The following is a 27725-nucleotide window of genomic DNA, read 5'->3' on the forward strand; positions in this document are numbered from 1 at the left end:
GCTGCAGAGGCTGGGGAAAGGAAGGAGCCGGAGGCTCCAGAGGAGTATCCCTCCCCCAAAGAGCGTTCCCGGACAGATGGACAGCGTTCGGTGCCTGCCATCCCAGGGATGGGGAGCAGGGAGGCAGCTCCGGGCTGTAGGCGTGGGCCAAAGCCTGCTGCACAGAAAGGAGCCGGTTATAAATACCTCCCTCGAGTCTGTTTTGACTCATTCGAGCACGGGTTAATTTTAGGCACACCAAAACAGCTCCATCCCGTGTTTTTTTGGAGGCTGCTGAGATCCTGGCTGACTCGTCGTGTTTGTAGGGTGGGGAGGAATCGTTTGATGTTTGTGTGGGAATTCTGGGATGCTGCTGGGGAGCAGCTGCTGTGTTGGTGGCACAGAATCACACCGTGGGTTGGGAGGGACCTTCAGTCCCATCCAGTGCCACCCCCTGCCATGGGCAGGGACACCTCCCACTGCCCCAGGTTGTTCCAGCTCCTGTCCAGCCTGGTCTTTGAGGTGTTCCCTCTCTACTCTGGGAATACCAGCACTGCCCCCACCCCATTGTCCTCCTGCAAACTCTGCTGTGCCTTGATGCCTGCAATAAAAATTAGGTTAGAACCTGTACCCACCATGCCAGACAGTGCCAGGTGCCATGAGAGGGTGGCACATGCATCAGAAACAGGAAAGAGTTTGTTTTCCACGAGGTGTTCCCTGACAAAACCTCATTTCCACCCGGGAAATGTGGCTGTTTTGGAATGTGGCTCCAAACACTGTCAGAGGGGAGAGGCCAAGGAGTCCTTGTGGGGTGGCGTGAGCAGGTGAGTAATTGGAGATGTGGTCAGTGCCACTCGTCCCAGGGCTGTCCCCAGCCTGTCAGGTGTCACTCTGAGCCCAGGGATTATTTTCACATCTGCAAGGCTGGCAGTTGTTAAATGAGTTTATTGAGAAGGATGGTTTTAATCCACATCCCTTAAACTGAGAGGAAGCACCTTGTGAGGAGCAGGATCCTCCTCTCTGTGCCCTCAGGCTGCAGCTAAAGGGGACTGAGAGAGCCCGCAGCACCTCAGGGGGCTGGAGACACCCTGCCTCCATTTCTCAGTGTCCCTGCCCTCCTTGGGTGCCCTCAGAGGGCCAAGCATGGATCAGTGAGCTGATCATTCCTTCTCTGCAGGAAGAGGAGGAGGAATGGCAATGAAGAGGATGGTCACGTTCCCCAGAGCAAACGTAGCACCAGGAACTCTGTCCTGCAGGACTCGTGGGACACTGAGGTGAGAGCCTGCCCAGGCAAATCCCGGCTGCATTTCACAGCAGCAGCTGGAATATCCGTGCTTTTTGTTTCATTTTTATTTCACAGCTTTGTGTTTGAGGTCCTGAGGTTTGACCTGGTGACAGCAGGATTGAAATCAGTTTAGAGATCAGCATTTCCAGTGAGCCTGCTTGTCCCTGGTCTGAATATTTCTGGGAAGAAATTTCAAATCCTGCCTTGCAGCACCCAGGGGAAGAATTTGCAGCTTTTTGGTTTTTAGTTTGGGCTGAGCTGTGCCCAGAGCTGAGGGGCTGCTGGGGGTGGCTGTGTCCCTGTGCTCACTCTGCCTGACCATCAGCTCTGCCTTTCCTCACAGAGAGGTGATTACTTGTGGGAGAAAGACAAAACACATTCCAGGCAGGCCTTATCTGATAGAGCTGCTCAGTTTAAGCAAGACAAACTCAAAACTCATTGTTTTTTTCTCATAAATTCCCCTTTTTTGTTTTTCTGGATGTGGGATAAACTCTCTTGTTTTCTCACCCCTCGCCAGACGGGTGTTCTCCCCTGGCAATTTGAGATTTCTTTTCTTCAAAAACAATTTAAATTGCTGATTTCCCAACTGCTCCCAGATTTTCTGAGATGTCACCTGGGTGAATCACCTGAAAATTCCCTGTGAGCCACGTCCTTGTGCTATAAAACTTTCATGGAAAAGAGGGTACAGAGCACTCTGAAGTTAATGAAATTAATTTCTTTGAAGGTTTTGGAAATATCCTTGGTTTTTTAGAGCCTCCTCACTTTGAAGGTGGATGGTAATGAGCAATTACAGTCTGAATTATTGTGGAATTATCTCAATTATTCAACTGTTAATTATACTTTGCAAAAAATATTTAGTTGCTGTGTAACTTGGAGCTCTTTTACAATCCCTAAATGGTTTCAGATGGATATTCCTACATTCCTGTTGTGAGGGAAACTCTCTTAACCTGGACAAGTAGATTATGTGACAGGAAATGCTCTGAGAGCTGCTGTCCATCACAGAGGAATCCTCTGGGGTGAGAACTGCCCTGTGCTGCTGTGTTTTCAGGAGGAGACTTTGCATTTGGGCTGTGCTGGGAGCAGCACCCTGCTCTGTTGCCAGCTGACCCTGAATCACTTGTCCAACAGGTCAGAGCCCTCCGTGTGTGTAGAGTAGTTAAAGGCTAAAGCAGCTTGGTGGCAGGAGGAGATGGATTTAGTGTGGAACAAGGGATTGCAGTAGGAGTAATGAAGTTCAGGATATCAGGAGAAGCCCCTGATGGTGAGTGCCAGCAGCACCTTTGCTTGGCGTGTGAGCACCTGGTGTTGGGGCAGAGCCACTGGGAGCAGGGCTGGCAGTGGCCACACACGAGGGCTGACAGCAGCCCAGGGAACAGCACGGGCATGGCTGACCCAGGGCAAGGTCACTGCTCAGCCTGGCAGAGACTCTGCTTCTTGCATGCACTTGCCTGCTAAAGCCTGGTTTTAACCCATTAAACCCTGGTGTGAGGCAGGGAGGAGCTCTCACTGCTGAGGGTGTGGGCACAGCTTCTCAGACAGCACAGAACAGAATTCCCAATGTTTCCTCCTGATGAATGGAGCTTTTTCTTTTTGTTTTTTTTTGGCTTGTTTTCCTGTCAGATCCCTCAGCTGAGCATGCCCAGAAATTCAAGCCACGAGATTAAATCTGTATTATTCCAACATTTGGTGAAGGACTTCCTGTGCCAAAGGGAGAAATCCTTGTGCTCATTGTGCAGAGTGCTTCCGATTGGTGCTGCTTGGAAAGTCTCAGCCAGTTTGCAACCCTGGCATTTAGTTCCCTGACACTTTGCTGTGTGCAAAGACACCTCTAGCTGGTTAAAAATCCCCACTGGATTTGGGATATCGCCTGGGAAAGGGGAATGGGAGCAGTCTGTGACTTCCAAGAGCATAGGAGAGTTGCTTTTCATCACAGGGCACTGCAAACCTGCTTTTTGTGAAACATTACCCCAAGTCCTGATTCCTCTGGCCTGTTTTGGTTCAAACTGACTGTTCCCCCTTGCAGAGCAAGGCCTCTTTGAGAACACAACCTCAGGATGGGCAGTCAAGCAGTGTTTTAAACTTGATGGCAATCAAGCAGTGTTTTTTGCCAGGATCTCTTCCTGTTTTTTTTGTCTTGCACGTTTTGCTCTGGAGAATGAGGTGAAGGGAGGTTTTTCCTTAGTGGCAGCTCAAACCTGGGCTGTTCTGTGGTGTTACCCTCAGTCCCTGACTTTGAGTCCCACTGTTCATCCAGATCACATCCAGTTCCAAAGGATTTGCTGTTTTCTCCCTCTGGATTGTCCTTTCACCCAGGGCAGGCAGCACTTCCAGCTTCCACAGGATGGAAACAGATTCTCTTCAATCTCCAGCAGTGCTGCTTTTTGGCCAGTTGCTGTAAGGATGTGCCATTCCTGGTGCTCCTGGAGAAGCCACTCGCAGGTGACAGCCACCCTGAGGGTGACAGAAACCTCTGCCCTGGGCTCAGTCCACGGCCAGGCACAGCCACGGGGCTGCAGCTCCAGCCAGGGTTAAACATTAGCCAGGCAGAGCCTTTGCCACAGAATTTCCCTTCCTGTTCAGCCTGTCCTCCCTTTTCCAGGAGCTCAGCTGTGTTGTTTGCCCTGTAGTTGGTTAGAAATCCATTGCTTGTCCCCAGTTCAAGCCAGGAGGAGTTGCAGTGGATCCTCCGAGGGGAGTGCTGAGGTTCCCAGCTGTGCTCTGCAGCCTGGGGAATCACCAGTGCAAACCCTTTGCTCTCCTTTTCCCAGGGAAGGAAGCGAGTCTGAGTGTTCTGGCTGACCCTTTCCTTCCTCAACAACTTCTGCAAACCCGAATTTCTCACAGTTCCTCTTTGTTCTGGCCAGGAGTGAAACACCCCCGGGTTCTTGGCACAGATCAAATCAAAGTTCTTGTCCCCCACTATCCAGAGAAGGGCTGCTCTTCAGTTCTAACTAAAACCAGATCATGGCTCTGTCAAACTCCTCTTGGAAGGCATTGAGAGAAGCAGGGGTTGAGTGGCTCTTTCTCCAGTTCCTGTCCCGAGGGATTGTCCCAGATCTGCACATTTAACAGGACATTGTTTGTTTTAAAACTCGAAGTGTGATGCTAAGGGTTAATGAGCCCAGTAAACCTTGAAGATGCTCTTTTGATAGCTAAAGTATTCATAAATATCACCGAGCTGCTTTCCTTTGCCCCTGTAAAGCTTTGTTGATGCCTGTCTTGCTGACTTGATGACTTTAAGGATTCTTTTCTTGTCTGATTGTAGTCCAAATGCGTTACAGAATGTGCACCACAGCCTGGGGACATGGTAGGTGTTCCGTGTGAGGTGGGAATGACCAAGGGGTGCCAGTGCTAGTGAATCTTTGCCGTAGAGAACTGGAAATAAAGAGAGTCTGACAAACCCCATCTGTCACCAGCCTGAGGTGTCAGAAGCACGTCCCAGGACACGCTGCCAGCTTTGAGATGCACAAAATAACCACTACTAACAGCTGGAAAATGTTTGTTGAGATGTGAAACGTGAGCAGCGAGCCAGGCCAGGTTCTCATTTGGATTTTTACCTTGATTTGCAGAAGGTGGCTGTAACGAAGCTCACTAAGGAGCGCAGACTAAAAGGAAACAAAGTGTCCTGTGCGGTGGGTTTCTCTCCGAGGCTGCTGTGACCCCTCAGCATCGCGTGTGACTCTTTGTGCTGCTCTGCAACAGCAGCTGCGCTGCCCAGCACCGCCCCCAGCTCCTCCCTGTCCTGCCGGGGCTCTCTCCCTCTCGAGATGTAGGCAGAGGAGCTGTTTGCTCCCGTGGGTCCATCTGTGCTCCCTCGGGAATGACCCCGCTGTGTGTTTTTCTCTCCTGCAGCCCGGGGCCCTTGGCTTGGCTTGCTGTGCTCCCACAGAGCTGAAGCATTTTTGGTGCTTAGCAAAACAAAGGAATTTGTCAGGGTTGGATGGGCAGGATCGATGGTGGATCAGGGCCTGGGGGAGGGTTGTGTTCCACCCAAACATCCACAGTGCCTCCCTGGGCACTGCACACACTGCTGGGTGCAGCTTGCACCATTCCTGATCAACTCCTCACAGACTGCAGAGTGCAGCTTGCACCATTCCTGGTCTACTCCACACTCACTGCTGGGTGCAGCTTGCACCATTCCTGATCTACTCCAGGTGAAGTCCTTCTGGAAGTGGTGCTGACTGGTAAATCCCTGAGGATTTAGTGAAATTTGTCCTCTTCTGATGTGGCCACAAAGCTGTGACTTCTGTGGCTTAATCCTTACAAAAATATCGATTTATTTTTTTAGCTGCTGTCACTTACTCTGTCTGCTTTTATGAATCATTTATGGGGTGGCAGAGTAGCCACTTGCTGATTGACTCACCCAAATATTTGCAGGTCCTGACCAGCAGATCACACAAACTAAAACTGCAACTAATGGAACCTTTCCTTAGCAGCCCTTAAAATGGTGTTTTATGTCTTTGAATCCCTTATGATGATGGCAAATGCTCTTCCAGCCGTACCCATGAAATGTGGTTGTCCTAAATGCTGGCAAATGAGCCCTGGCCTCTTCTCCCAGTCAAATGCTGAGTTCTTTTTCTTGCCTGAGGAATTCCTCAGTGCCTGTTGCTCTTTCACTGCCATGTCAGTAAATTGGTGTGGAATTGCAGTGGAACACTTCCAGTTAACACTGCCAGGGAGTGCTTAACTGGGAGAAAAGTACTTGATGGTAGGGTGTTCAAAGACTTCAAGTGGGTGTTGTGTGCATTTGTTTCTCACAGCCTCTTGGCTTTGGATGCTTCAGATCTCACTTTAGGATTGCCTTGTAGGAAAGTGCTTTGCATGGTGCTTCCCTCAAACCTCTGCTAGAGCAGGAGTGCCAGCCCTGCCCTGCCCTGCCTGCCTGCACTGACACTGTGGCTCCCTGGGAATGTTCTTTATTTTCCAATTCTCGGATCACCCCAGCAAACTTCACTAGTGCAATCGTGGGGTTGGGGGCAGAGCTGAGGGGTTTAACTGGGGAGGATTGAAATCCAGCACCCCGGAGGTCACTGAACCCCGGGTGAAGGCTTGTCCCTTCAGCTCTGTGACGCTGGCGTGGGCAGCAACAACCTCTCCCTGCCAAGGTGGATTTATTCAGTCCATCGGGCTGGAAGTGTGGAAGGGGGAGGGATTTATCCTGAAGGTTTGCTTCTGTGGGGTGAGGAAGAAGTGTCTGATGTTGCTGTTCACCCTCTGTGTGTCCCAGTCCTCCAGCAGTGACAGCGGGAGCAGCAGCAGCAGCAGCTGTAGCAGCAGCAGCATCAACAGCCCTGACAGAGCAGAGTCCAGCCTCAACCCCAGGATTGCAGGATCCAGCCCTGTCTCCTGCCAGCCCTTCCACGAGCAGTCTGCACTAAGCCAAGGTCCTTACTTCCACATCAACCAGATCCTGAAGGAAGCCCACTTCCACAGCCTACAGAGCCGGGGACGCCTCCCTACATGATGACCCAGCAGCTCCCTGCCTTCTGTGAAGGGACAGCACTGTGTAGATTTGATATTTCAACTTCAAAGTTTGTTAAAATGGAATTGCACAAAATTGCCTGTTGCCTTTTCAGTCTATATTTGAAATAACAGGTTAACAGGAGATTGTTTACTTGTGGTTTGCTGCACTATTGCAATGCAAAAGGGGCTTTGAAGCAATTTTTATAGGATTCTTTTTGGGGTGGTTCTAAAGTACGTGGCAAGAGGAGACTGAGGAGTCCACATGTGTGTTATAGGATTGCAAACTGTCCAATTCCAATCGACTGCCTAATCTGTTTGTTAGCAAGTTGTTGCTTTCTGTAAAGTTCTCTTAAGCGTTCCTCTTCAGTTTTATAAGTCTTTTTTTAATTTCAATAAACTAGTTAAAAAATGATTCGGCAACATAATTTTTTGAGCATTTAGAGTTAGTGAGAATAGGAGCAGCGAGTGCAGGTGCTTAGGCCTGCAAGCTCCCACCCAGCTCAGGGTGATGAGGCTTCTCTCAGGAGCTTCACTGCTGCAGGACTGGAAGGGAAATGTGAAATTAGAGCCAGGACAGGTCGGGCAGGTGCTGCAGGGCCGTGGTGCCTGGAGGACACAGGCTCTTACCCTGCTCCAGCACCCCTTTCCAGCTGGAAAATGTTTTGTTTTCTGTTAGTGTGTAGGTTGTTTTGGCTTTTTTTTCCCCTTTAATTTGACTTTGTAACAATGTAAGGTGAAAGAGCAGCTCCGCCTCTGTTCCAGCAGCCAGGGGACAAGGACAATCCAAGCTGTGCCTGGTTCCCGTGCCACGCCCTGCCCTGAGGATGGGAAGCACTGACAATCCCGGAGGTGTCACCGAGGGGACAGACAGACAGATCTCAGTGAAGACAAACATCCAGAGCAGCTTTATTGGTTGCTGCCTCACTTTGTCATGCCTGAGAGCCAGCCCAGCTTGAAGAGGGACGGGGCGGCCGCGTCCTCGTCGTCGGTGAGGAGCTGCCGGAACAGCGAGCCCGGCCGTGCCTCCTCCTCCCTGGGCAGCACCGCAGCTGCAGCCTGGCCCTTTGGGAAGACAAAAGTGACTCTGACTCTCACAGCACCCCCGGGGTGTCCCCTCAGCAGCACAGGGCACGCACCCCGGAGCGGTGTCACTGCTGGGGGAGTGACAGACACACACCTCGCTGCTGTAGCAACAGGCACTTGGCAGATGTCACCCAATGCTTATAAAACCCCAATGAACACTCAGCAAAACACTGTGAGCAGCAGGGCAGGGGCTGCTGCTCTCAGAGCAAGGGCTCACAGTGTGGTAGAAGCACAGCCGGTGCCCTTGCAGGAGCTGTTCTTGGAGAACTGCAGATTTTAACCTCTCCAGAAGAGTTTTAGCATTGACGAAGGAGCAAGCATCTGTCAGGGATCCTGGCAAGTGTGGCTAGCACAGGACACGGGTGTGCTGAGCACAGCACAGCAGCTGAGGGGAGTGACAGAACGAGCCAGACATCACTGCACACTTCTATGCTCTAGTCCAGCTGAGCTGTGAGAGATAAGGAATACCTTTGCTGGGAAGTTTTGGGCTTTTAAACACCCCTTCTGCTGGGTCTTGTCCTTAAGGGCTCCAAGAAATGGAGAAGGAGAGTTGCAAATGGAACATCATCTCAAATGACACTGGTAAAACCTCTTTGTCTTGGCTCTTGTCAACTCAACGACTTGTCCCAATTGCCAAGACCACCAGGGATAGATTGGGCTGGTAATAAGTGAAGGAAACATTCATTGCTGCTTCCCACAGCAGTGAGGTGTTCCTTGGCTCTCACCCAGCACACAGAGCTCCATCTAAGCAGATATTTTAAACTGGGGGAAATGGAGCAACAGAAAGATTGGCTGCTACAGCTCAGCACCAGGGGAGCAGCAGGACACTCCTCACACAGCTGGGGTACCTGGCCAGGCCTCCTCGGGGTTACAGGGCAGCATCCCACTGCAAAGGAGTTCAAGCATTAGCTGCTGTCCTTCAGTCTTTCTTGCAGCCCTCTTAGATGAGCTCTCTTTGATGCACTGCCCTCACCATGTAAGCCTTTACTGCCACAGAGCAGTGGCCCCAAAACCACAGGGGCAAAGGGAGGCTCCTGGAGAAAACCACCCCATCCCCTGCTGTGCTGCCATAATGATTCCTTTCACTGAAAATAAAAATCAGGTGAAATAATGTTTGGCTACTTTCTTCTTTGCCCATAAACTCCGGTGTCAGGGGGACAGTGACTACTGGGAAAATATTCCTATTTTTACAGCTAAGTTCAAACACCAACCTGGACTCTTTCTGTGCTCCTGGCAGCCGACTTGCTCTTCCGTGAGCTTGACATGCTCAGTGGCAGGAGTCCAAACCTTAAGAAATGGAAGAAAGGTGGGAAGCAGCGATTCCAGAGCAGCTTCCCAGAGGCAGGAGAATGCCTGGAAGAGCTGGGTGCCTCACCTGATCTGGCTGGATGCTAAGGGCAGGATGTTGTGGAGCTCCTGCGAGCTCAGAGCGCCACCCCTGCTGGTGTACTGGTTCTCTGTCCCAGTCAGCAGGCCAAAGAGAACCTGGAAGGCACCAGAGAGGCTTGGATTTGGGGAAGAGAAGCTGGAAGGCAGCAGGATTTGGGGAAGAGAAGCTGGAAGGCAGCAGGATTTGGGGAAGAGAAGCTGGAGGGAGCAGGATTTGGGGAAGAGAAGCTGGAGGGAGCAGGATTTGGGGAAGAGAAGCTGGAAAGGGAGCAGGATTTGGGGAAAAGAGAAGCTGGAAGGCTTGCTTGGATCCAAGCCAAGATCCAGGAGCTGTTTGGAGCAGGGGTTCCTGCAGAGCTGACCCCGCAGTATGTGGTAAGTCCACTGGCACACCGTCAGCACTGAGTGTGAACATGAAGTGTCTCCCTCCCCCCTCTTCACTCTGGTGTTTAATTATTCCCAGAGCTGAGTCCCAGGCCTGTTTCAGCACTCCTTAACCCGATTAGTGTTGCACAGGCTCCAGTGAATCCTGTTAGATAAAGCTCACCAGCCCCACACGCGGGGCCGTGCAGCCGGCTCAGCCAGCTCCTCTTATCTTCAGCTGGCACTGAACACTCTTCCCCTTTCCAGGCAAGTGCCAGTGCTTATCTTGAGGCACTGAGCAGTTCAAAGGCAGCCCAGCTGCCCTGCTGAAGGCATTGTGCCGTGCCCCTGCTGCTCCAGCCCTGCTCCCTACCGAGGTTCTCTGCACCAGGCGGTTCAGGTTGCTGTTCAGGTGTGGGGTGAAGACATCCAGGTCGAAGGGATCGATGTGTCCCTCCAGGAAGTCGATGACCTTCTCAATCCTGCAGGCAGAGCAGAGGGCTCCTGTCAGGGCTGACATCCTGGTGATGCCAGCTCTGAAGCAGCCAGGGATTTCCTGTCTGGGGTGACTGAGCACAACAGGAATTACTCAGCAGAACAGCAGCTGCCCCAAGGCTTTCCAGCTCTTACACAACCCCAGCAGCAGGAACTGCTCCCCATGCTACCCCCCAAGGCTTTAACTCTTGGCTGGAAGCTCAACTGCTCTGTCCAGGGGCACCCTCTGAGGGTATCCTATGGACACAAGGAGGGGGCCCAGCCCACTGCCTCAGCCCCTGGCCACAGAACCCCAGCCCTCCTCTGTCTTGAGGATGAGCTCAGGGCTTGTGCAGTGTCAGAGCTTGGAGCTTGCACTGGTTCAGGGCCCCCCAAAGCACTGCTGGAGGATGGGAACCCCAGAATGCGCCATACCCGGAGTCCTGCTTGATCCTGCTGGGTTTTGTGTCCTCACTCTTGGCTGTCAGGATGCTGCTGAGGTACCTCAGGTCGTAGAGTAACTGCAGAGCCCTGCTCTGGGTCAGGGGGAAGCTGTCTGGCCTCTGCAAACGGGACAGGCAGGAATGGGGCTCCTCCCTGGCACAGGGCAGGCTGCCCAAGGGGCAGTATTTGAGAACACCAACCCCAAGGCACAACCAGAGTGTGAAATCTGGTGTCTGCCTCAGCTGTGGGGGAGGCAGGGTGAGTGTAAGGGTGTCCCCTCTCCAGCTGTCAGGACAGGCATTTTCTGTTCCAGGAGCTGGATGTATCCCTGCATTTCCAGGTACCTTCTCCCTCCCATCCCACACCCAGGTACCTTCTCCTGCTTCTGCTCCACCAGCTTCCCATAGGCAGCGAGGACCTCTGCCATGCAGCTCCTCAGCAGCTCCTGCAGCGTGACCTTGGGCAGGGTGTGCCCACCAACCCTGTTCACCTCCTGGCACAGGCTGAACAGCAGGCACTGCACGTGCCACGAGGGCTGGGCAGGAGAACAGACTTTATTTGCAGTTGCCCTGTAAACTCCATTCCCCTTCACATCCCTTCAGCTGGGTGGTGGGAGTGTCCCACTTCCTCAGCAGCCACAAAGCTCTGCCCCAGAGCTGGGATCTGGGTTAGACACCTCAGATTTTGGGTTACAGCAGCTCCCAAAGCTCCCCAAAGACTTCACCAGGCACTGAGTGCACTGAGAAGAGAATTGCCTGTTAATCTTCTGTCTGCACAGACCCTGCTCTGCCCACCCACTCCCTGGGGCTGTTCCTCCCTCACCTCCTGGGTCTCCTGCATTCTCACCCAGCTGCTTTTCCCCTCAGATAGCAGAACTGACTGGATAAGGCTCCCTGCATTTCCCTGTCCAGCCCTTCCCGTGCTGTGCAAGCACGGAACTCACTCCAGGCCTGGCCCTCCTCTCCCTGTCATCTGCTCTGTCCCTGTGAGCTCCTTCCTGTGCCACCACCACACCCTTGGGAAGCCAAGTGCCTCAGTTCCCTTAGGATTCCACAGTCCCCCCGTTGCAGCCCTGTCCTTCAATGCATCCAGCTTCCATGGAATCTCTCTCCTGTGACCTCTGTGTTTAAACCAGGCCTAAGTCCTCCTCTGGCTCAGTTTTACAGGATCTGGGCCAACCTTACTCATAAACAGCAACAATGACCTATTTCCTTCCTCTGACCTCTGTCCTCACGAGGTGAGTGTCTCAAAGAGCACCACAGAGTGTTTGTCCTCTGCTGGTGACACCAAACACCCTCCACAGCAGCTCAGCAAGTGGCTCTGGAGCCAGGACTGGGCTCCTCCCACAGGCTGTTGCTCATACCTGCACAGGCAGCCGGATCTTGGACGTCACACTGCTCCCAGACTCGGTCTCCTCCTGGATTTCAATCTCGTCCCAGTTGGTGGCCGTGGCCAGGATGGAGCCAGCTGTGTCGAGCAGCAACGTGTGGGTGAAGCACTGAACCAGACCCTGGAGCACAATGAAAGCCTCGATCACAGGACACTTCCAACAGGGCCAAGGCCAGCCAGCCCACCCTGCCTGTGACCTGCTGCACCCCTGCACCTCCCAAAGTGAACCTCAGGGACACCAAGGCCCTGGAGCCACCGCTGTGACCGGGCAGCAGCACAGGGAGCTCTGGGCAGCCCCAGCGAGGGAACCCTCCCCAAAACCATCTCTGAGGAGGGAAACTGCTCCTTACTTTGGTGACAGCCGAGCTCCACAGCTGATAAGCCACCAGGCTCTGCTGCAGGAGCTCTGCCTTCACCCCCTGCCACTTGGCCAGCTCGGGGGACACTTCCTGGGCTTTGCCCTTGCCCAGCTTCTTGGCAGAGCGCGGCTCCTTGGGCGCCGACTCCGCGCCGCCCGCCCGGCCCAGCACGCAGCGCTGCAGGTGAGGGCACAGCTCGGGCAGGGCCTGGCACAGCCTGGCCATGAAGAGCACGGCGTTGAGCCCGGTGTCCCCAGGGGGCTCCAGCTGGCTCTGGGCACTCTGGAGCTGCTCCTGGACGCAGCCCAGGAGGTGCTGGACGCAGGCGGCGCAGCGGTCGCGGAGCAGCCCCTGCACGGTGCCGGCGTCGGCGAAGCGGTCGAAGGCGGAGCGCGGTGGCACCGCGGGCTCCTTGGGGACAGAGTCGTCCCCGGGGAGGTAGGATAGGACATCCTCCAGCCTGGCCTTCAGCTTGGAGTCCAGCGTGGAGCAGAAGCTCTGCATGCAGGGAGTGAGCGCCTGTGCCTTCATGGCCAGCCCGCTCCTGGCGAAGGGCCCGCGCTGCCCCACGCTGACCCACGCCGCGTCCCCGGGCAGGTCCCCGGGGCTCTCCGACCACAGGAACAGGGCCACGTTCTGTTCCAGCTGGATCTGCTTGCTCAGGGCACCGCTGCCACCTTTCACTTCCAACTCCTGCAAGGCTGCAGCCAGCAGCTGCTTGGAGCTGCTTGAAATGGAGTCGAAGCCTTCTTGGGTCAGAGTCTGCAACGGAACCAGGAGAAAAAAAAACCAAATTCAATGTGCCACTGAACAGACCCTCAGGGCACTGTGAGCTGGGTGAGACAACACCTGGGGGTGCAGAGCAAGGCTCCCCAGGGCACAGCACCCACCTGCAGCCTGTCCAGGAAGAGCTGCTGCAGCAGCTCCTCCCAGAAGGACACGGGCCTGCCCAGCAGGCGCTGGCACACGGCCTCCCAGTTGTGGCTGCTGGACTCACTGGACAGCAGCTCCCACACGGCATCACGGATCCCTGCCAGCCCCTTCATGCTCTTCACGTACACCAGCAGGGTTCTGACCCCTGTCCTGATGTCATCGCTGCACCTGGAGGTGAAGTTTCACCCCTGTGAGTGGGGTGAGGCCCTGGCACAGGGTGCTGGGTGTCTGTGCTGCCACTGGCTGCTTCAATCAGGGTGAAGGATGAGGAGGATCAGGGGATGAGGAGGAAGGCAGCCAGGCTGGGATTGCCCTGTCCCACTCACATGCTGATCCACTGCTGCAGGGTCTCCCTGAGGTACTCCTGGCTGATGGGGTGCGCCAGGGTCCGCAGGGCTGGCTGGAATTCCACCACGGACTCAGGCAGGTACTTGAACCAGCTGCTCAGCTTCAGATCCTCCTCCAGCACCCCTCCTCTCCCTGGAATCACAGCCAGGGCTCAGCCCAGCACGGGGCACCCTCCTGCCTGCACACCTGGGCAGGTGCAGGCCTCACCTGCAGGGTTCTGGCCAGTGCTGCTCTCCAGGGTGGAGAAGAGCAATCCACAGGGCAGGGCTGGCTCCGGGGCCATGCCCTCGGGCACGGTGTAGAACAGAGCGTGGGCCTGGTACAGCGTGGTGGTGAGCAGCTCCATCAGGGAACACACCTGGGCTTTGATACCTGCGCCTGCAGAGAGGTGACTGTGAGCCAAGGCAGCCCTTCAGCACAGGGCAGGGGTGCTGTGATCCCTTCCAGGAAGGGCTGGAGGGCAAAGGACTCAGCCTCATGCCCCACCTGCTTCCCCACTACAGCTGGGCTTGGCCTAAGCCCCTGAGAACTGTTAATTTTTGTGCTATTTTGCAGTGTCCCTGCCACCAGGAGATTTATGAGAATCGCCCATCTTCACATTCACCACCTTCCCAATAATGGGAATCTCCCATCTTCACATTTACCACCTTCCCAATGATGGGAATCTCCCATCTTCCCATTAATGGGAATCTCCCATCTTCACATTCACCACCTTCCCATTAATGGAAATCTCCCATCTTCCCAATTTATGGGAATTGCCCATCTTCCCATTCACCACCTTCCCATTAATGAGAATCTCCCATCTTCCCATTCACCACCTTCCCATTAATGGAAATCTCCCATCTTCCCAATTTATGGGAATTGCCCATCTTCACATTCACCACCTTCGCATTAATGGGAATCTCCCATCTTCCCATTCACCACCTTCCCATTAATGGGAATCTCCCATCTTCCCAATTTATGGGAATTGCCCATCTTCCCACTCACCACCTTCCCAATCTATGGGACTCTCCCACCTTCCCACGTGTGGGACTCGCCCGTCCCTGCCGTGGGGGCAGGAGGAGGCGCAGGGAAGGCTCCCCCCGAGGTGCCCAGGGAGCAGCCCCGTGGCACTGACCGTGGTGTGGCTGGTTGAGCAGCTGCTGGATGGCCAATTTCCTGGCCAGCAGGAAGTCAGCCAGGGCCTGCCGAGGGGAGCTGTCCTCCAGCAGCATGATGGCACACAGGGCTTCTGCCACCGCCTGGTCCGAGCCCGTGGGGCAGCGCAGCAGGGCCTTGCTCTCCTGCAGGATGGTGGATCTGCCACGGGAACCAGCTGGTGGTCACTGCCCGAGCCACACCAGGCTGGGCTGCTGTGGGGGCTGCCAAAGTGTGAGTGCTCCCACACTGTGCCACTTGTGTCTGGGAGATGGTTTGGGTTGGAAAGGATCTCCCTAAATCCCTGTCAGTCCTGTCCCGTTACCTGATGGAGCCCCCAGGATGTGCTGCTGGCTGTGGGATATTCCCTCACATCCCTCTTTCCATGCCTGCCAGCTTTCCAAGGCATTCCTGAGGCACTGTGCTCCCAGCCTGGTACCTGCCCCGGGCTCTCCCGTGGGATCCAGGTGCAGCCGCCTCAGGCAGAGCCTCCTGGCACAGGTGAAGAATTCTCCCACCCTGCTGCAGCTGATTTCTGTCCTGCCTTCCCTGTGTCTGAGCGAGCCCCACCGACAGCGAGCGCTTTGGGCTGGGAGGGAACTTCAGCACCCAGCCCTTCCAAATCCCTAAACCAGACAAGTCTCATCCAGCTTCCAGGATGGAGCACTGGGACACTCCCAGGGATGGGACAGCCACAACTTCTCTGGGTAACCTGTGCCAGGGGCTCACCCCTCCTCACCCAGCCCTTCCAAATCCCTAAACCAGCCTGCTCCGAGTCTCATCCAGCTTCCAGGATGGAGCACTGGGACACTCCCAGGGATGGGACAGCCACACATTCTCTGGGTAACCTGTGCAGGGGCTCGCCCCCTCCTCACCCAGCCCTTCCAAATCCCTAAACCAGCCTGCTCCGAGTCTCATCCAGCTTCCAGGATGGAGCACTGGGATACTCCCAGGGATGGGACAGCCACACATTCTCTGGGTAACCTGTGCCAGGGGCTCGCCCCCTCCTCACCCAGCCCTTCCCACCCCACCCTGCCCTTCCCGTGCCCCGCTCCCGGCACACCTGAGGTGGCTGGCAGCCGCCACCTGCCGCAGCAGGATGGGGAAGCGGGCGAGGACGGCGCTGGAGCGGGCTCGGGGGGTGTCGAGCTGCAGCTGGCGGCGCAGGTGAGCCCCGAGCAGGTGGAGCCGGGCCGCGGGCAGGTAGCGACCCCCTTCCACCGCCCCCCAAACCTGCTCGGGAACCTCCAGCAGCAGCTTCAGCTGCGCCGCCGCCCCGTAGAAACTCTGGTGAGCCGGAGGGCGAACCTGGAGGGGGCACACGGGGGGAAAGAGGGGATGGGGGAGAGACAAAGGGGTCAAAGAGGGGCAAAAATATGGGATGGGTGGAGAGAACAAGGTGGGAAAGGGGCCAGGCAGGAGTGGGGGGGAAAGAATGGATCCAAGGGGGAAAGAGGGGATGGAGGAATAGACAGGGGGATGGAAGAGGGGCAAAAATACGGGATGAATGGAGAGAAGAAGGGATGGAGGAGGAGAGGAAGGTGGGAAAGGGGCCAGGCAGGGAGATGGAGTGGGGGGAAAAGAGTGGGTCCAAGGGGGGAAAGAGGGGATGGAGTAACAGATGGGGGATAAAAGAGGGGCAAGAACAGGGGATGAGTGGAGAGAAGAAGGGATGGGGAGAGGAAGGTGGGAAAAGAGCGGGAGAAAGGGCCAGGCAGGGAGATGGAGTGGGGGGAAAAGAGCGGGTCCAAGGGGGAAAGAGGCCACGAGGGGTTCTGTGTCCGCCCCCGCTGCCCCTCACCGTGCCGGCGGGGCCGGGCCGGGCCGTGCCGCCGCGCTGCAGCCCCCGCACGGCGCCCAGCAGGCTCTCGGCGCTCCGCCGCATCTCGGCGATGGTGTCGGCCGCCTCGATGAGGTCGCGGTACCGCTCGCCCACCATCTGCCGCAGCTCCTCCCGCTTCTGCTCGATGCCGGCGCGCAGCCGCCGCTCCACCGCCCGCAGCTCGGCCGCCGTGTGCGCCTCGAACAGCGCCTCGGCCTCGGCGCCGCGCGCCGCCATCGCCGCCACGACACCGGCACCGGGCCCGGCCCTCGCCGCCGGGGCCGCCGCCGCCATCTTGGTCACGGGAAGGGGACGGTGCTTCCGGGCGTCGCCGCGGGGCAGTGCCGCCATCTTTGTGGCGGGCACCCGGCTGCCGTTACCATGGCAGGGACGCCATCTTTGTGCCGGGCCCATCCAGGCCTGGATGCCGACGGCAGCGCCGCCATCTTTGTGGCGGGCACAGCCACGCCCCGGTGCCGTTGCCATGGCGGCTCCGCCATCTTTGTGACGGGCACAGCCACGCCCCGGTGCCGTTGCCATGGCGGCTCCGCCATCTTTGTGACGGGCACAGCCACGCCCCGGTGCCGTTGCCATGGCGGCGCCGCCATCTTTGTGCAGGGCACTGCAGCGTTGCCACGGCGACGCTGCCAGAGGGGAGCAAACGCCGCTTTGTTTATTTTATTTATAGTTTGTTTATTTTTTTAATTGCGTTTTCTTTTTCTTCCCCGTTTCCTGGGAAACGGGTCTGGCTCCGCGGCCTGCGGGTGCCGCTGTCACTCCACACACCCCGGGCGGTTTCGCCCTCAGGGCGCTTTGGGTCGGGCGGGCTCGGTTCGAACAGGGCTGGGGGTGTGTGCCCATCCTCCTCTTCCAAAAGCACCGCTCTGAGCAGCGGGATATTGCCCCCAAATCCATCTAGGATGGAGTGGAGTGGGATGGAGCTTTAAGGTCCCTTCCAGCCCCGAAGGGAGAGGCAGACCCAGGGCCAGGCGGGATCCAGCCCCACGGGAGATGCCGCTGCAAGCAGAGCGGGCGGGCTCGGGTGCGAGGCTGTCGGATTCAAATCCAGCCTGTGCTGGAAACTGAGATGGGAAGAAAAAGAATCCCAGGTGTTTGGTTTATTTGCGTGGGCAGTGTTGGTGCTGCTGGGCTGCACAGCTGCTCAGAGCCGAACTTTTTGTTTTAGTTGATAAACTCTGCTCCCAGGGACAGGACGGGAGGAAACTGCCTCAAACTGTGCCAGGACAGGGGCAGGCTGGACATCAGGGGGAACTGGTTCATGGAAAGGACAGTGGGGCAGTCCCCATCCCTGGGGGAAGGGATTTAAAGCTGTGTGGATGTGGCACTTGGGGACAGGGACAGGGACAGTCCCCATCCCTGGGGGAAGGGATTTCAAGCTGTGTGGATGTGGCACTCGGGGACAGGGGCAGTGGGGCAGTCCCCATCCCTGGATTAAGGAATTTCAAGCTGTGTGGATGTGGCACTTGGGGACAGGGACATTCCCCATCCCTGAATTAGGGATTTCAAGCTGTGTGGATGTGGCACTTGGGGACAGGGGCAGGGACAGTCCCTGAAGGGATTTCAAGCTCTGTGGATGTGGCACTTGGGGACAGGGGCAGTGGGGCAGTCCCCATCTCTGAGTGAAGGGATTTAAAGCTGTGTGGATGTGGCACTTGGGGACAGGGACAGGGACGGTCCCCATCCCTGGGGGAAGGGATTTAAAGCTGTGCTGATGTGGCACTTGGGGACAGGGGCAGTGGTGGCCTGGGCAGTGCCAAGGTTGGACTCGGAGATCTTTGAGGGGTTTTCCAACCTGAAAATCCTGGGATGCCCTCGCAGGGAGGTGTCCGAGCCTGGCTCGTATCCCGCTGCTCCAACACACACACAGTCCACCAGAAACTGTAGGAAAATCTTTTATTTTCCTCCCCATGGCACAGACCGTGGCAGTCAGGAGCCTTTTCTGCAGGGAGGCTCAGTCCCACACCAGGACACTGAGGAATGATTGCCAGGGAGGAAAACAGGGCTGGCAGCAGGGACATGGCCTCGGCACGTCCTGGTCACCACGGAGCCTCTGACAGGGCATGGACACGGGGGATGGACGGTGCTGCTGGGGGCCTGGAGCTCTGCAGGGAACAGAGACCTCCCTTCACCTCCCTGGCCCTGCAGAAGTCACCTGGCAGAGTGGCAGCAGCCTCCATGGTCCCCCCCAGTGCCACCAACCCCTGGCACACGGGGAGGGAGCCAAAGGTGCCCTGTGGGGCTGTGTCAGGGAACAGAAAACCCCCCTGGGCACACCCAGAATATACAATTTACATGTATTTACAATCAAACACGGTGTGGGGTGGGATGGAGGGATGGAATCCATGGAGGGATTGATGGAATCCATGGATGGAGGGATGGAATCCATGGAGGGATGGATGGATAGAGGAAGTGGCCAGGCTTTGCATCCCTCAGCATCTCCTGGTCGGGACACAGCTGGAGGAGTGTTGGAGTTTTAAGTTTCGATTTTTAGAAATATGAAATGTTCATATAAGAGGAGGATCCTCCCAGGCTGGCTCTCCTGTCCTGGCTTTTCACAGGCCAGGCCCTGGAGCAAGCAGGGAGTGGAGCTGGAATCCCTCAGGATGGGCAGGTGCCAGGCTGGGTGCCAGAGGCTGGCAGGGAAGGGCAGGGCTGCCCTGTGCCCTGGGCTGGGCAGCAGCAGTCTGTTCCAGACTCAGCAGCTTTGGGGTCTGCTGTGTCCTGTGCTGGTGCCTCGCTGGTGATTCCCCCTTGGAGCAGCAGCAGGGAGGGGATGGAGACTCTCCCTGAGCTGTTTGGGATCAGTTCTGAGGCTGGATCGGAGCCTGGGAGCTCTCCTTGCCTGGGATGGGGACCTGGGCAGTTCTGGGAGCCCTCAGTGGAGTGTCCCACAAAGACAAGGCTCTTCCCACCGTGGCAGGGTGGGGAACCCCCCAACACACGGCAGTGCAGTTCAGCAGGAGATAATTTCAGTCCAAGGCAGCCCTGGAGGCAGCACGAGGAGCTGCAGAGATGCTCTGGGAGGGCTCCAGCTCCAGCCCCAGCCCCTGCTGCCCACCTGAGCAGGATTTGGCTCTGAAGCAAAGCAGAGCACTGGCCAGCAGAGTGCCCAGAGCCAGGCTGGGTCTGAGGGCACACGGGATGGGGAAGGGACAGCAGGGATGTCTCCATGCAGGTGGATCCATGGGACTGGGGAGCTGTGGAGCCACCCCTCAGCCTCTCTGGGGAAGCCGTGGTAAGGAGGAAAAGGGGAATTGGTTCCCCTGGGCTTTGGGGAGGCCTCGCTGGGACTGGCAGGCTGGTGCAGGAGTGACCCAGCCCCTGCTCTGGGCATCCCAGGGAGCTCGTGGCACACCCCACTCCATGCTTCCCACCGCCTGGGATTTGGGAAAACGCCCTCCCTGCCTCTGCAGGCAGGAGCTGTCACCGCTCCCAGCCTGGGTGTGAAGCACTTGCAGGCTCAGTCTCTTGGCTCTGCAGCCACCGGCAGAGATTCCTCACCCTGCTGCCAGCAGCCCTGCGAGGCTCTGCAGAGCAGATCCAATCTGAGGTCAAGTTCCCACTAAAATCAAGTGGCTGGGAAGGAAAACTTCGTTACCGGCAGCAGCAGCGGCGGGGCTGATGTTTATTAGTCAGCAATGAACAGCAGAAGGTTTTATTTTGCTGGTTTTACAGCCACTGCTGGGCCGTGGCTGCAGCTCCCTCCCAGAGCTCCAAGGCAGAACATTTTGCTTTCCTGCTCTTTTTCCTCAGTGAGCTGTGGAGAGGTGGCCAAGGAGAGCCCTGGCAGCCCCCAGGAGCCACCTGGTGCCCCTGTCCTGCTGCATGCTGCCTCCGGGGCCTTTGGGATTTTGGTGGCAGCGCCCCACACCCCTCATCCCTCACCTGCAGCCCCGTGATCCCCATCCCAGCAAAGCGGGGACACATTTCAGATCCCACTCTGAGCACCCAAATGTCACTGCCTGCGGGTTTGCCAGGACAAAGCTGACCTGGGCAGGGAATTCCCAGGATTTCTGCATTTCCACATCAAACCAGCGTAGAGGGAGCTGCTCCTGTGGGGATACAGCTGGGAACAGGTGTCCCTCCTCATCCCTCCGGATTTTGGTGACAGGGCTTGCACGGACACGGCTGGGACGGAGTCAGACACCGGCAAACCGGGTTTGGCCTGGCTGCAGGTGAGTGCTGGGGGCTGCACACATCCCCCTCCCCAGCACACATCCCCCTCCCCATCATCACACGCCCGCCCTCCGCGCACACGCCGCCCCCACCGACTGCCCACGGCGGCACTGACGCATCGCTGCGGCTGTGACACCGAGCCCAGCCCCGCTCCCGGCCCTCCCCGGGCCCTCCCTGTGCCCCGAGCTGCTGCAATTCCTGCAGCGTCAGCAGGGAACCGCCGTGCCCCGAGCCCGGGGTCAGCCGCGCTCCCCACCCAGCGCCCGGCTCTGTGCCCAGCCGGGGACAGGGAGGTGCCACACACGGGCACCTGAAGGCGGGCACTGTTCCTCGGAGGAGCAGGAAAGAGTTAAAAGCAAACAATTGGCGGCATGGCTCTGCTTTGTCTTGCAGTAAATGCAGAGCCAGGAGCAGGTACCCTGGCACTGAGCCACTCTGGGGAGCTGGCAGGGGTGGCACAGCAGGATGGGATGGCCCGGGCTGGCATCTGCGGCAGGATCTGGGCACAGCCATGGGCAGACTTCAGCCGAGATGGAGCGTGGCCCGGCTGAGCTAGTGGCACCCCAAGGCAGGTGGCACCTGCTGCGACCCCACCTCCCACACCGATTGTACTGCGGGGCGGAGGCTCCGTTCTGCCGGCGATGGTGGCACCAGGGTGGGTGGCACGGGCAGGGTGACCGAGCCCCGGCTGCTCTCTCCGCCCAAACCCCCCGTTCCCACGGCTCGGCTCCGCAGCAGGGGCCTGTGAACGGATCCGGCCTCTGGCACGGCCGCTGCTCCGGGTGCTCCGGCAGGAAGCCGCCACTTCTCCCTCTCCCCTGGGCTTTCCCTGGAGCTCCCGCGGCGTTGGCCAAGGAGGGGCTTGGGCGAGGGTCAGGGCTCCAGAGCCCCGGGCTTATGCCGAGCTGGGAGGGCAGCCAGGGACAGCGACAGGGACTGGGACAGAGCCGAACGCTTCGGGACAGTCTTGGGAAGGCAAATAGAGCGGATGTGGGGCCAGCCCCGCCACCCCTCGCACAGGGCAGCATCCAGGGGATGGATCCGCGCTGCCCTGCCCTTCCCCATCCCCGGCTGCTGGGAGCCCCGTTGTCTGCTCTGCCCGCTGCCTTCGGCTCGGACAAGGGTGGGGAGCGAGTCCCCAGGCCCCCCTGCCCGTCCCCATCGTCTCCATCACCCCTGCCTCCGGCGTGACTTGCCTGGAAGGAGCAGGGAGGTGTCAGCCCGGAGATCCTCGGAGCCGTGGCCGCACAAACCCTGGTCCGAGCCGGGTGCAGGAGGCTGGCAGCGTGAGGTGCCCGTGCCAGGCTCCTCCAGCGTGTCACCGCCGCTGAAACACTTCCAAGGCTTTCCCGGCAGGGAACGGAGCGCTCGCGATGCCCGGAGCAGCGGCCGCGGCTGCCGGCGCAGCATGGGACCGGCCGGTGCGGGCGGAGGGAGGGAGGGAGGGGCAGCGGCCACCGGGGAGGGCAAAGAGGGAAATTCTCCATCCGAGCGGAAAATCTGCGGCAGGGCCAGGGAAAGGGCTCCGCTGCAGGGGGACACGGCAGGGCGGCGTCAGAGGGGCTGCTGCGGGGGCACAGCTGCTTCCCGCGGGGATGTCACCTCAGTGCTGGCCTGTCCCCTCCGGGCAGAGGGCTGCGGCAGGAGCACAGCGCGGGGAGGCGACAGGACACGCGGCGGAGCAAGGAGAAACCCGGGAAAACGCAATCCCAACATCCTGGTTGCCTCGGAAGGGACACCCGCCAGCAGCTCCCACCAGGTGGGCGCGTCCCCGTGCTGTCACACACCTGTGGCCTCGGCTCCTCCTGAGGTCCCCCGGTGTGTCCAGGTGCAGAGCCCCAAAGCCAGCCGGCCCCGAGGGTGGCACGGGGGACCCCGGCCGTACCTGCGCCCACGGTGGCACTTTGGTGTCGCCGTGAGTTGTCTTTGTTTTCCTGGCGAGGCGGCTCCTCCTGACCCGTATCCTTCCCAGCACTCGAAAGCCAACCCAGCAGAGAGGAGCCCAGCAGAGGAGCCCCGAGGCCACCGGGCGCTCGCAGCCATCCCCTCAGGTGGCATTCCTGCCCTGACCCCGCGGTGCTACCCCCTGCTGCAGCCAGGGAGAGGCGCGGGCAGGACAAACCCGCCCCGCTGTCCCCTCAGATGCTCGTCTGCAGGTCGCCGTTGAGCAGGGTCCTCTGCGTTTCCGTGGTCTCGTTGAGGCGGGATTTGTCCTGCTTGCTGTCGCTGCGGTCGGCCTCGTCCATGCCGCTGACCTTCACCAGGCACAGGACGTTCTGAAAGCTCTTCTTGAAGTTGTCGGACAGGAAGGCGTAGAGGATGGGGTTGGCACAGCTGTTGGCGTAGCTCAGCACCACCACGAAGTCGAACATGCCCTTGAGGACGGGCGTGGGCACGATCATGACGGACACGGAGGAGACGTTGAAGATGTAGAAGGGGAGCCAGCAGAAGATGAAGACGGCCACCACGATGGACACCATTCTGGTGACTTTCTTCTCAGACTTTTTCCTCTTGGAGGAGCCCACCCTGATGCCCGAGGACTTGACTTTGATGATGATGAACAGGTAGCAAAGGCAGATGATGGTGAGAGGCACCAGGAAGCCCAGGATGAAGGCGTAGATGATAAACCCCGTGTACCAGGCGCCCGACTCTCCCGGCCAGATGATGGTGCAGCTACTCCTGCCGTGGTTGTGCTGCACCCCGGCATAAATCATGATGGGCATGATCACCAGCAGGGAGACGCCCCAGACGGCCACGTTGATCATTTTGGCTGTCCTGGGCCGCCTCCACTTGGCAGATTTGATGGGATGGACCACGGCCAGGTACCGGTCGACGCTCATCACCGTCAGGCAGAAGATGCTGGTGAACTGGTTGATGCCATCCACGGTCATGACGATCCTGCAGAGGGCTTTGCCGAAGGGCCAGTGCACCAGGGCCACCTGCATGGCCAGGAAGGGCAGGCCAAGCATGAAGAGCTCGTCGGCGATGGCCAGGTTGAGGATGTAGATGTTGGTGATGGTTTTCATCTTGGCGTAGCGCAGGATGACGTAGATGACCAGCGTGTTGCCACACAGCCCGACGATGCACACCACGAAGTAGATGAAGGTGAGGATGGCGTTGCTGGTCAGGTCGAAGTGCTGGCCCGTGGTGTTCTGGGAGGTGTTGGTGGGCGCCTCCAGGGAGAAGTTCTCAAAGGGGGAGGCCGGGGAGAACCAGAAGGCGGTGGCGTTGGGCAGCTCGTACTCCATGGCTCTCCCTGGGCGCTGGTGGCTCAGAGGTGCCGAGATGTCATCTTCCCTCTGGCTCTGGGGAGAGAGAAGATTCTAGAAATCAGGGAGTGAATAGAAATGAAGGGATTCCTGGGGAAGATCTGTCCATCCTGCTGCCAAGCTCAGCGGGAGAGAGGCTCCCTGCAGGGGGGGGTTCCCAACCCATCTGGCCGTGTCCCCTCCTGGAGCAGCCTGCCCGAGCACGCCACAGCTCCTCCTCGCTCTGGCGATCCCGGAGCCTTTACGACTCCACAAATCCAGCTGATGCGTCCCGGTGGGTGCGACTGATGCCCGGGAGCACCGAGCGCCGGGGGAAAGCCTCCTCCTCTCCCGGCCCTTCGGCGGGTGCAGCCCCTTCCCTCCTAGCCAGCACCGTCACGCCGAGCCCGGGCGGCTCCGGTGGGCGACGAACTCGCTGCGGGGAGCCCCCCAGCCCCGGCCCCGTGTCTCCGCCGCAGAGGGCACCGGGCGGTGCTGCCCCGCCGCTCACCTGCTCCAGCCGCCCTCCGGCCCGGCCCGGCCCAGCCCGGCGGGCACCGGGGAGGCGCCGGCAGCACCGGTGCCCCGCTGGGCTCCGCTCGGTTCCGCACCGCACGGCTCCGCACGGCTCCGCGCACCCGCTCCCGGCGCGGCTCCGCCGCTGGACCAGCGCACCGGCTGCGCCCCGCCCAGCGCGGGGCGGCTCTGCGGGGCCGGGGCGGGGACAGCCCGCAGCGCCCCGCGCTGCCCACCCAACGCTGCCCACCCTGCTCTGCCCACCTGCCCCACCCCGCGCTGCCCACCCTGCGCTGCCCACCCTGCTCTGCCCACCTTCCCCACCCCGCGCTGCCCACCCTGTGCTGCCCACCTTCCCCTTCCTGCCCACCCTGTGCTGCCCACCTTGCCCACACTGCCTGCCCTGCCCACCCTGCGCTGCCCACCCTGCCTGCATTCCCTCCCCGCCGGTGCCCACCCTGCCTCCAGCCCTGCCTCCCCACTGTACCGCTACATTTTGGCTCCAGCAGCCACGGCCTCAGCTTCTCCAGAGGCACCAGGGAGAGGGCAGCGTGCTGTGTCCCAATGGAGGGTGACCCAAACGGCTTCTGAGAGCCCCAAAGGCTCCCTGGAACGCTGGAAATTCCTTGGCCCCGGGAGTTTGCACCTTGCCTCCGCAGCCAAGCCAAGGCAGGTCCTTGCTGGTCCTCCCATCTGGGAGAGGCTGGAAGGTGATGCTGAAATATTTGGGGTCTCTGGAGACACGTGCAGCACAGGTGTCTCCTGCCACAGCTCTCCCTGGAGGAGGAAGACCAAAAAGGAGAGGTTTGGGGCAGATAACCTCTGCTCAGGTTTGTTTGGGATCTCGAGAGCAATTAAATTATCTCTATTCCTGCCCCTCTTCCCATCACTTGTCCAGGAGACAATAGAGAGCAGGAAATTAAGAGTGACTGTGAACAAAGAGCCCCGCGCCGAGGCTGCCGAGCGCGGCCGGGAGCTCCTCGTTTTCACTTCGCCATCCTCTTCCCAAGGCGGATCTAAAGACATCAGGTCCTGGAGCACCGGCAGAGTCGTTATCAGCCTCATTAATCTTTAGGAGGCAGGAAAAAGCTGCTTCTGCTGAAGAGGATGTGGGAATTAATGTCCCGGTAATAGTGGGAGAGGAGGGGTGGCTGAAGGGGATCGGATCTCTGGAGTGTCCCGAGGAACCAGCCCTGGGTGGCTGCACCGGCCCCCGGAGGAGGGAGGAGAGCCCAGCAGAGGGGTTTGGTGCCCTGTGACCTTCCCAGAGCTGTTTTATCCTCTCCTGGCTGGTTCCCGTGCCCAGCAGCCATGTCCTTGCCTGGGCAGCGGTGCCTGGGAGCATTCCCAGCGCTGCCTCCTGGAATCTCTGCCCGGAGCAGGTGACACTGCCACGTCCCTCCCCGGGGCTCCCGGGTCACCAAGGCCTGGCACTGAGCTCAGCCCGGCTGGCAGGGGGCTGTCCCAGCTGCAGAGAGCCCAGAGGGCTGGGGCAGGGGAGCACAGGGATCCCTGGGCGCTCCCAGCTCCTGGGGCTGCCTGGGGAGCACCAGGGCTCCAGCCCCTCCCTGCCTCTCTCTCCTGGTTGGGAAGCCGGGCCAGGGAGCTGGGGGAATCCAGCCAGTTCAGCCTGGCTGAACCCAGATCTGATCTTCATTAAAAACCCCATAAAATTAATGAAATGATGGCCCGGTGGGTATTGAGGAGCAGATCAGAGCTGGTCTCCATCCAGGAGGAGGGCAGCAGCAGCTGCCTGAGTCAGGAAGCCATCCTTGAGCCTTTTGAAGGGATTTGTTTTTATCCTGCCTGGTTTGGGGGCTGAATTAAAGCCCAGAGCAGAGTCTGCTCGGCATCCCTGGGTGGTCCCTGGTTCAGAGGGACGCTGTACCAGCAGCTGGTTTGGTGCTGGCAGATAAACTCCTCTTTGTCCTTTTGCCTGGGAAGCATCCGCAGCGCTGAAAAGCCATTTACTGGCAGGGCTGGAGAGAGGAGGAACACACAGCCCCTTCCCACACGGCCAAAATAACTCCTGGGAGAGGGGCACGGGGGTTACGTGACCACAGAGAGGCTTTAAAAACCTTTCCAAGCTTTCTGCCGTCCCTTCCCAGCTGCTCCACAAGAGTCCCTGTGGAAAACAGAGCTCTCGACCCCTGTCCTGGAAATGAGTGTTGTAAGGAGCTGGGGCTGGGATGCCAACGGAGGGGTAGGGTGAGCTGGCCTTTCTCCTGGATCCATGGCATGGGGGGACTGGGCTGGGCTGGGCAGGGCTGGGCCATCCTGGAATGGGGTGCAGCTGCTGTCCCCCAGGAGGGGAAGGGTTTGCTGTGCAGCCAGCCCGAGGATCCCCGTGTATCTCTTGATGATCTCTCTTTGGAGAGCCAGCCCTGAGACACCCCAGCCCCCCACTGCCCTCAGAGGGACCCCGCTGTCCCCTGCCCCGTGGGGACAAGGCCAGCACAGGCAGGGATGACCGTGCAGTTCTGTCCCAGGGGCGCTCGGGCTGGCCCTGCCCTTTCCCTGCCTTTTCCCTTCCCAGCTGCAGCCCAGCAGCCCCGGTTGGCTTCTGTGGCTCTGCTGATTCGTGCCTGGAGGCGGCCTGGCCGCGTTTCAGGGATGCCCGGGCTGGGGGGAGGCTTCGCTCTCTGCTAATTAGCCAGACAAACAGTCTGGGCCGCGTCCCCGCAGCCCGAGGCGCGGCAGGACCCGGCTGGTGCCTGCCAGATCTAATCGGGAGCGTCTGCAGCGCTGATGGATGGCGGGGCAGAGGCGCCGGCGCCGTCACCTGCGCCCGGGGCAGCATCCGGACCTGCCGGGACCCGGGGCAGTGTCCAGGGCAGCATCCGGACCTGTCGGGACCCGGGGCAGTGTCCAGGGCAGCATCCGGACCTGCCGGGACCCGGGGCAGTGTCCATCCCACAGGATCCAGGGCAGCATCCACACCCCAGGGATCCAGGAGAGCATCCACACCTTCTGGGATCCAGGGCAGTGTCCATCCCACAGGATCCAGGGCATCCTCCAGAACCTCTTGGGATCCAGGGCAGCATCCACAGCTGGGATCCAGGACAGTGTCCTTCCCCGGGATCCTGGGCAGCATCCGGACCTGCCAGGATCCAGGGCAGCATCCAGATCCCGCAGGTTCCAGGGTAACATCCAGAACCTTTTGGTACCCAGGGCATCATCCACACCCAGGGTCCAGGGCAGCCTCCACACCCCCCTCTGTACCCCATCCCGGGGGTCTCCCCTCCACACCCCATCCCAGCTCCCAGGGCTCCCCCAGCCGGTTCCTTCCTCCCCCG

The 27725-nt window shown here is 58.8% G+C and overlaps 3 protein-coding genes across 9 annotated transcripts; 1 reads left to right on the forward strand and 2 right to left on the reverse strand.

Moving 5' to 3' along the window:
- Nucleotides 1–1151: 1151 nt before the first annotated feature.
- FAM104A (family with sequence similarity 104 member A) lies at nucleotides 1152–7139 on the forward strand (the record flags this gene model as incomplete). The annotated part of the gene is made up of 3 exons (XM_050981258.1): nucleotides 1152–1253; nucleotides 4834–4896; nucleotides 6492–7139. Coding segments are annotated over 3 exons (402 nt in total), but the record flags the coding sequence as incomplete, so codon positions are not given.
- Nucleotides 7140–7605: 466 nt separating this feature from the next.
- Nucleotides 7606–16869, reverse strand: COG1 (component of oligomeric golgi complex 1). Of its 6 annotated transcripts, none has more exons than XR_007779022.1 (15): nucleotides 16448–16860; nucleotides 15710–15954; nucleotides 14627–14808; nucleotides 13717–13887; nucleotides 13488–13641; nucleotides 13119–13329; nucleotides 12220–12990; nucleotides 11844–11990; nucleotides 10854–11015; nucleotides 10472–10599; nucleotides 9936–10044; nucleotides 9186–9295; nucleotides 9022–9097; nucleotides 8659–8895; nucleotides 7606–7789 (listed from the first exon to the last, which is right to left on the reverse strand). XR_007779022.1 is itself a non-coding variant. In XM_050981256.1 (15 exons), exons 1-14 carry the CDS (start codon nucleotides 16817–16819, stop codon nucleotides 8679–8681), a joined length of 2856 nt encoding a protein of 951 aa, XP_050837213.1. In that variant the 5' UTR covers nucleotides 16820–16859; the 3' UTR covers nucleotides 7606–7789; nucleotides 8659–8678. The 6 variants fall into 6 exon arrangements, 4 of the variants coding, with proteins under 4 accessions (XP_050837213.1, XP_050837214.1, XP_050837211.1 ...); XM_050981256.1 differs by having other exon boundaries at nucleotides 8659–8696; nucleotides 16448–16859; XM_050981257.1 differs by having other exon boundaries at nucleotides 7606–8895.
- A 1499-nt stretch (nucleotides 16870–18368) lies between these two features.
- Nucleotides 18369–27618, reverse strand: SSTR2 (somatostatin receptor 2). 2 transcript variants are annotated; one of them, XM_050981544.1, is made up of 3 exons: nucleotides 27397–27618; nucleotides 24917–25206; nucleotides 18369–23970 (listed from the first exon to the last, which is right to left on the reverse strand). In XM_050981544.1, exon 3 carries the CDS (start codon nucleotides 23911–23913, stop codon nucleotides 22804–22806), a length of 1110 nt encoding a protein of 369 aa, XP_050837501.1. In that variant the 5' UTR covers nucleotides 23914–23970; nucleotides 24917–25206; nucleotides 27397–27618; the 3' UTR covers nucleotides 18369–22803. The 2 variants fall into 2 exon arrangements, with proteins under 2 accessions (XP_050837501.1, XP_050837502.1); XM_050981545.1 differs by lacking the exons at nucleotides 24917–25206; nucleotides 27397–27618 and adding an exon at nucleotides 24425–24482.
- Nucleotides 27619–27725: the final 107 nt, after the last annotated feature.

This window comes from Serinus canaria, chromosome 18 (genome assembly GCF_022539315.1).
Source record: "Serinus canaria isolate serCan28SL12 chromosome 18, serCan2020, whole genome shotgun sequence".
NCBI classification, from domain to species: Eukaryota; Metazoa; Chordata; class Aves; order Passeriformes; family Fringillidae; genus Serinus; species Serinus canaria.

Bases quoted from the DNA above. Each gene is read 5' to 3' on its own strand.
- COG1 (XM_050981254.1), bottom strand. From the start codon at position 16,819: ATGGCGGCACTGCCCCGCGGCGACGCCCGGAAGCACCGTCCCCTTCCC. The intron at 10,045-10,471 runs GTATGGCGCATT...CTCTGCCTGCAG, and splicing joins AGGATCAAGCAGGACTCCGG to GATTGAGAAGGTCATCGACT. The intron at 7,790-9,021 runs GTTGGTGTTTGA...GTCTTCCCAAAG, and splicing joins GGAGCACAGAAAGAGTCCAG to GGCCAGGCTGCAGCTGCGGT.
- SSTR2 (XM_050981544.1), bottom strand. From the start codon at position 23,913: ATGGAGTACGAGCTGCCCAACGCCACCGCCTTCTGGTTCTCCCCGGCC.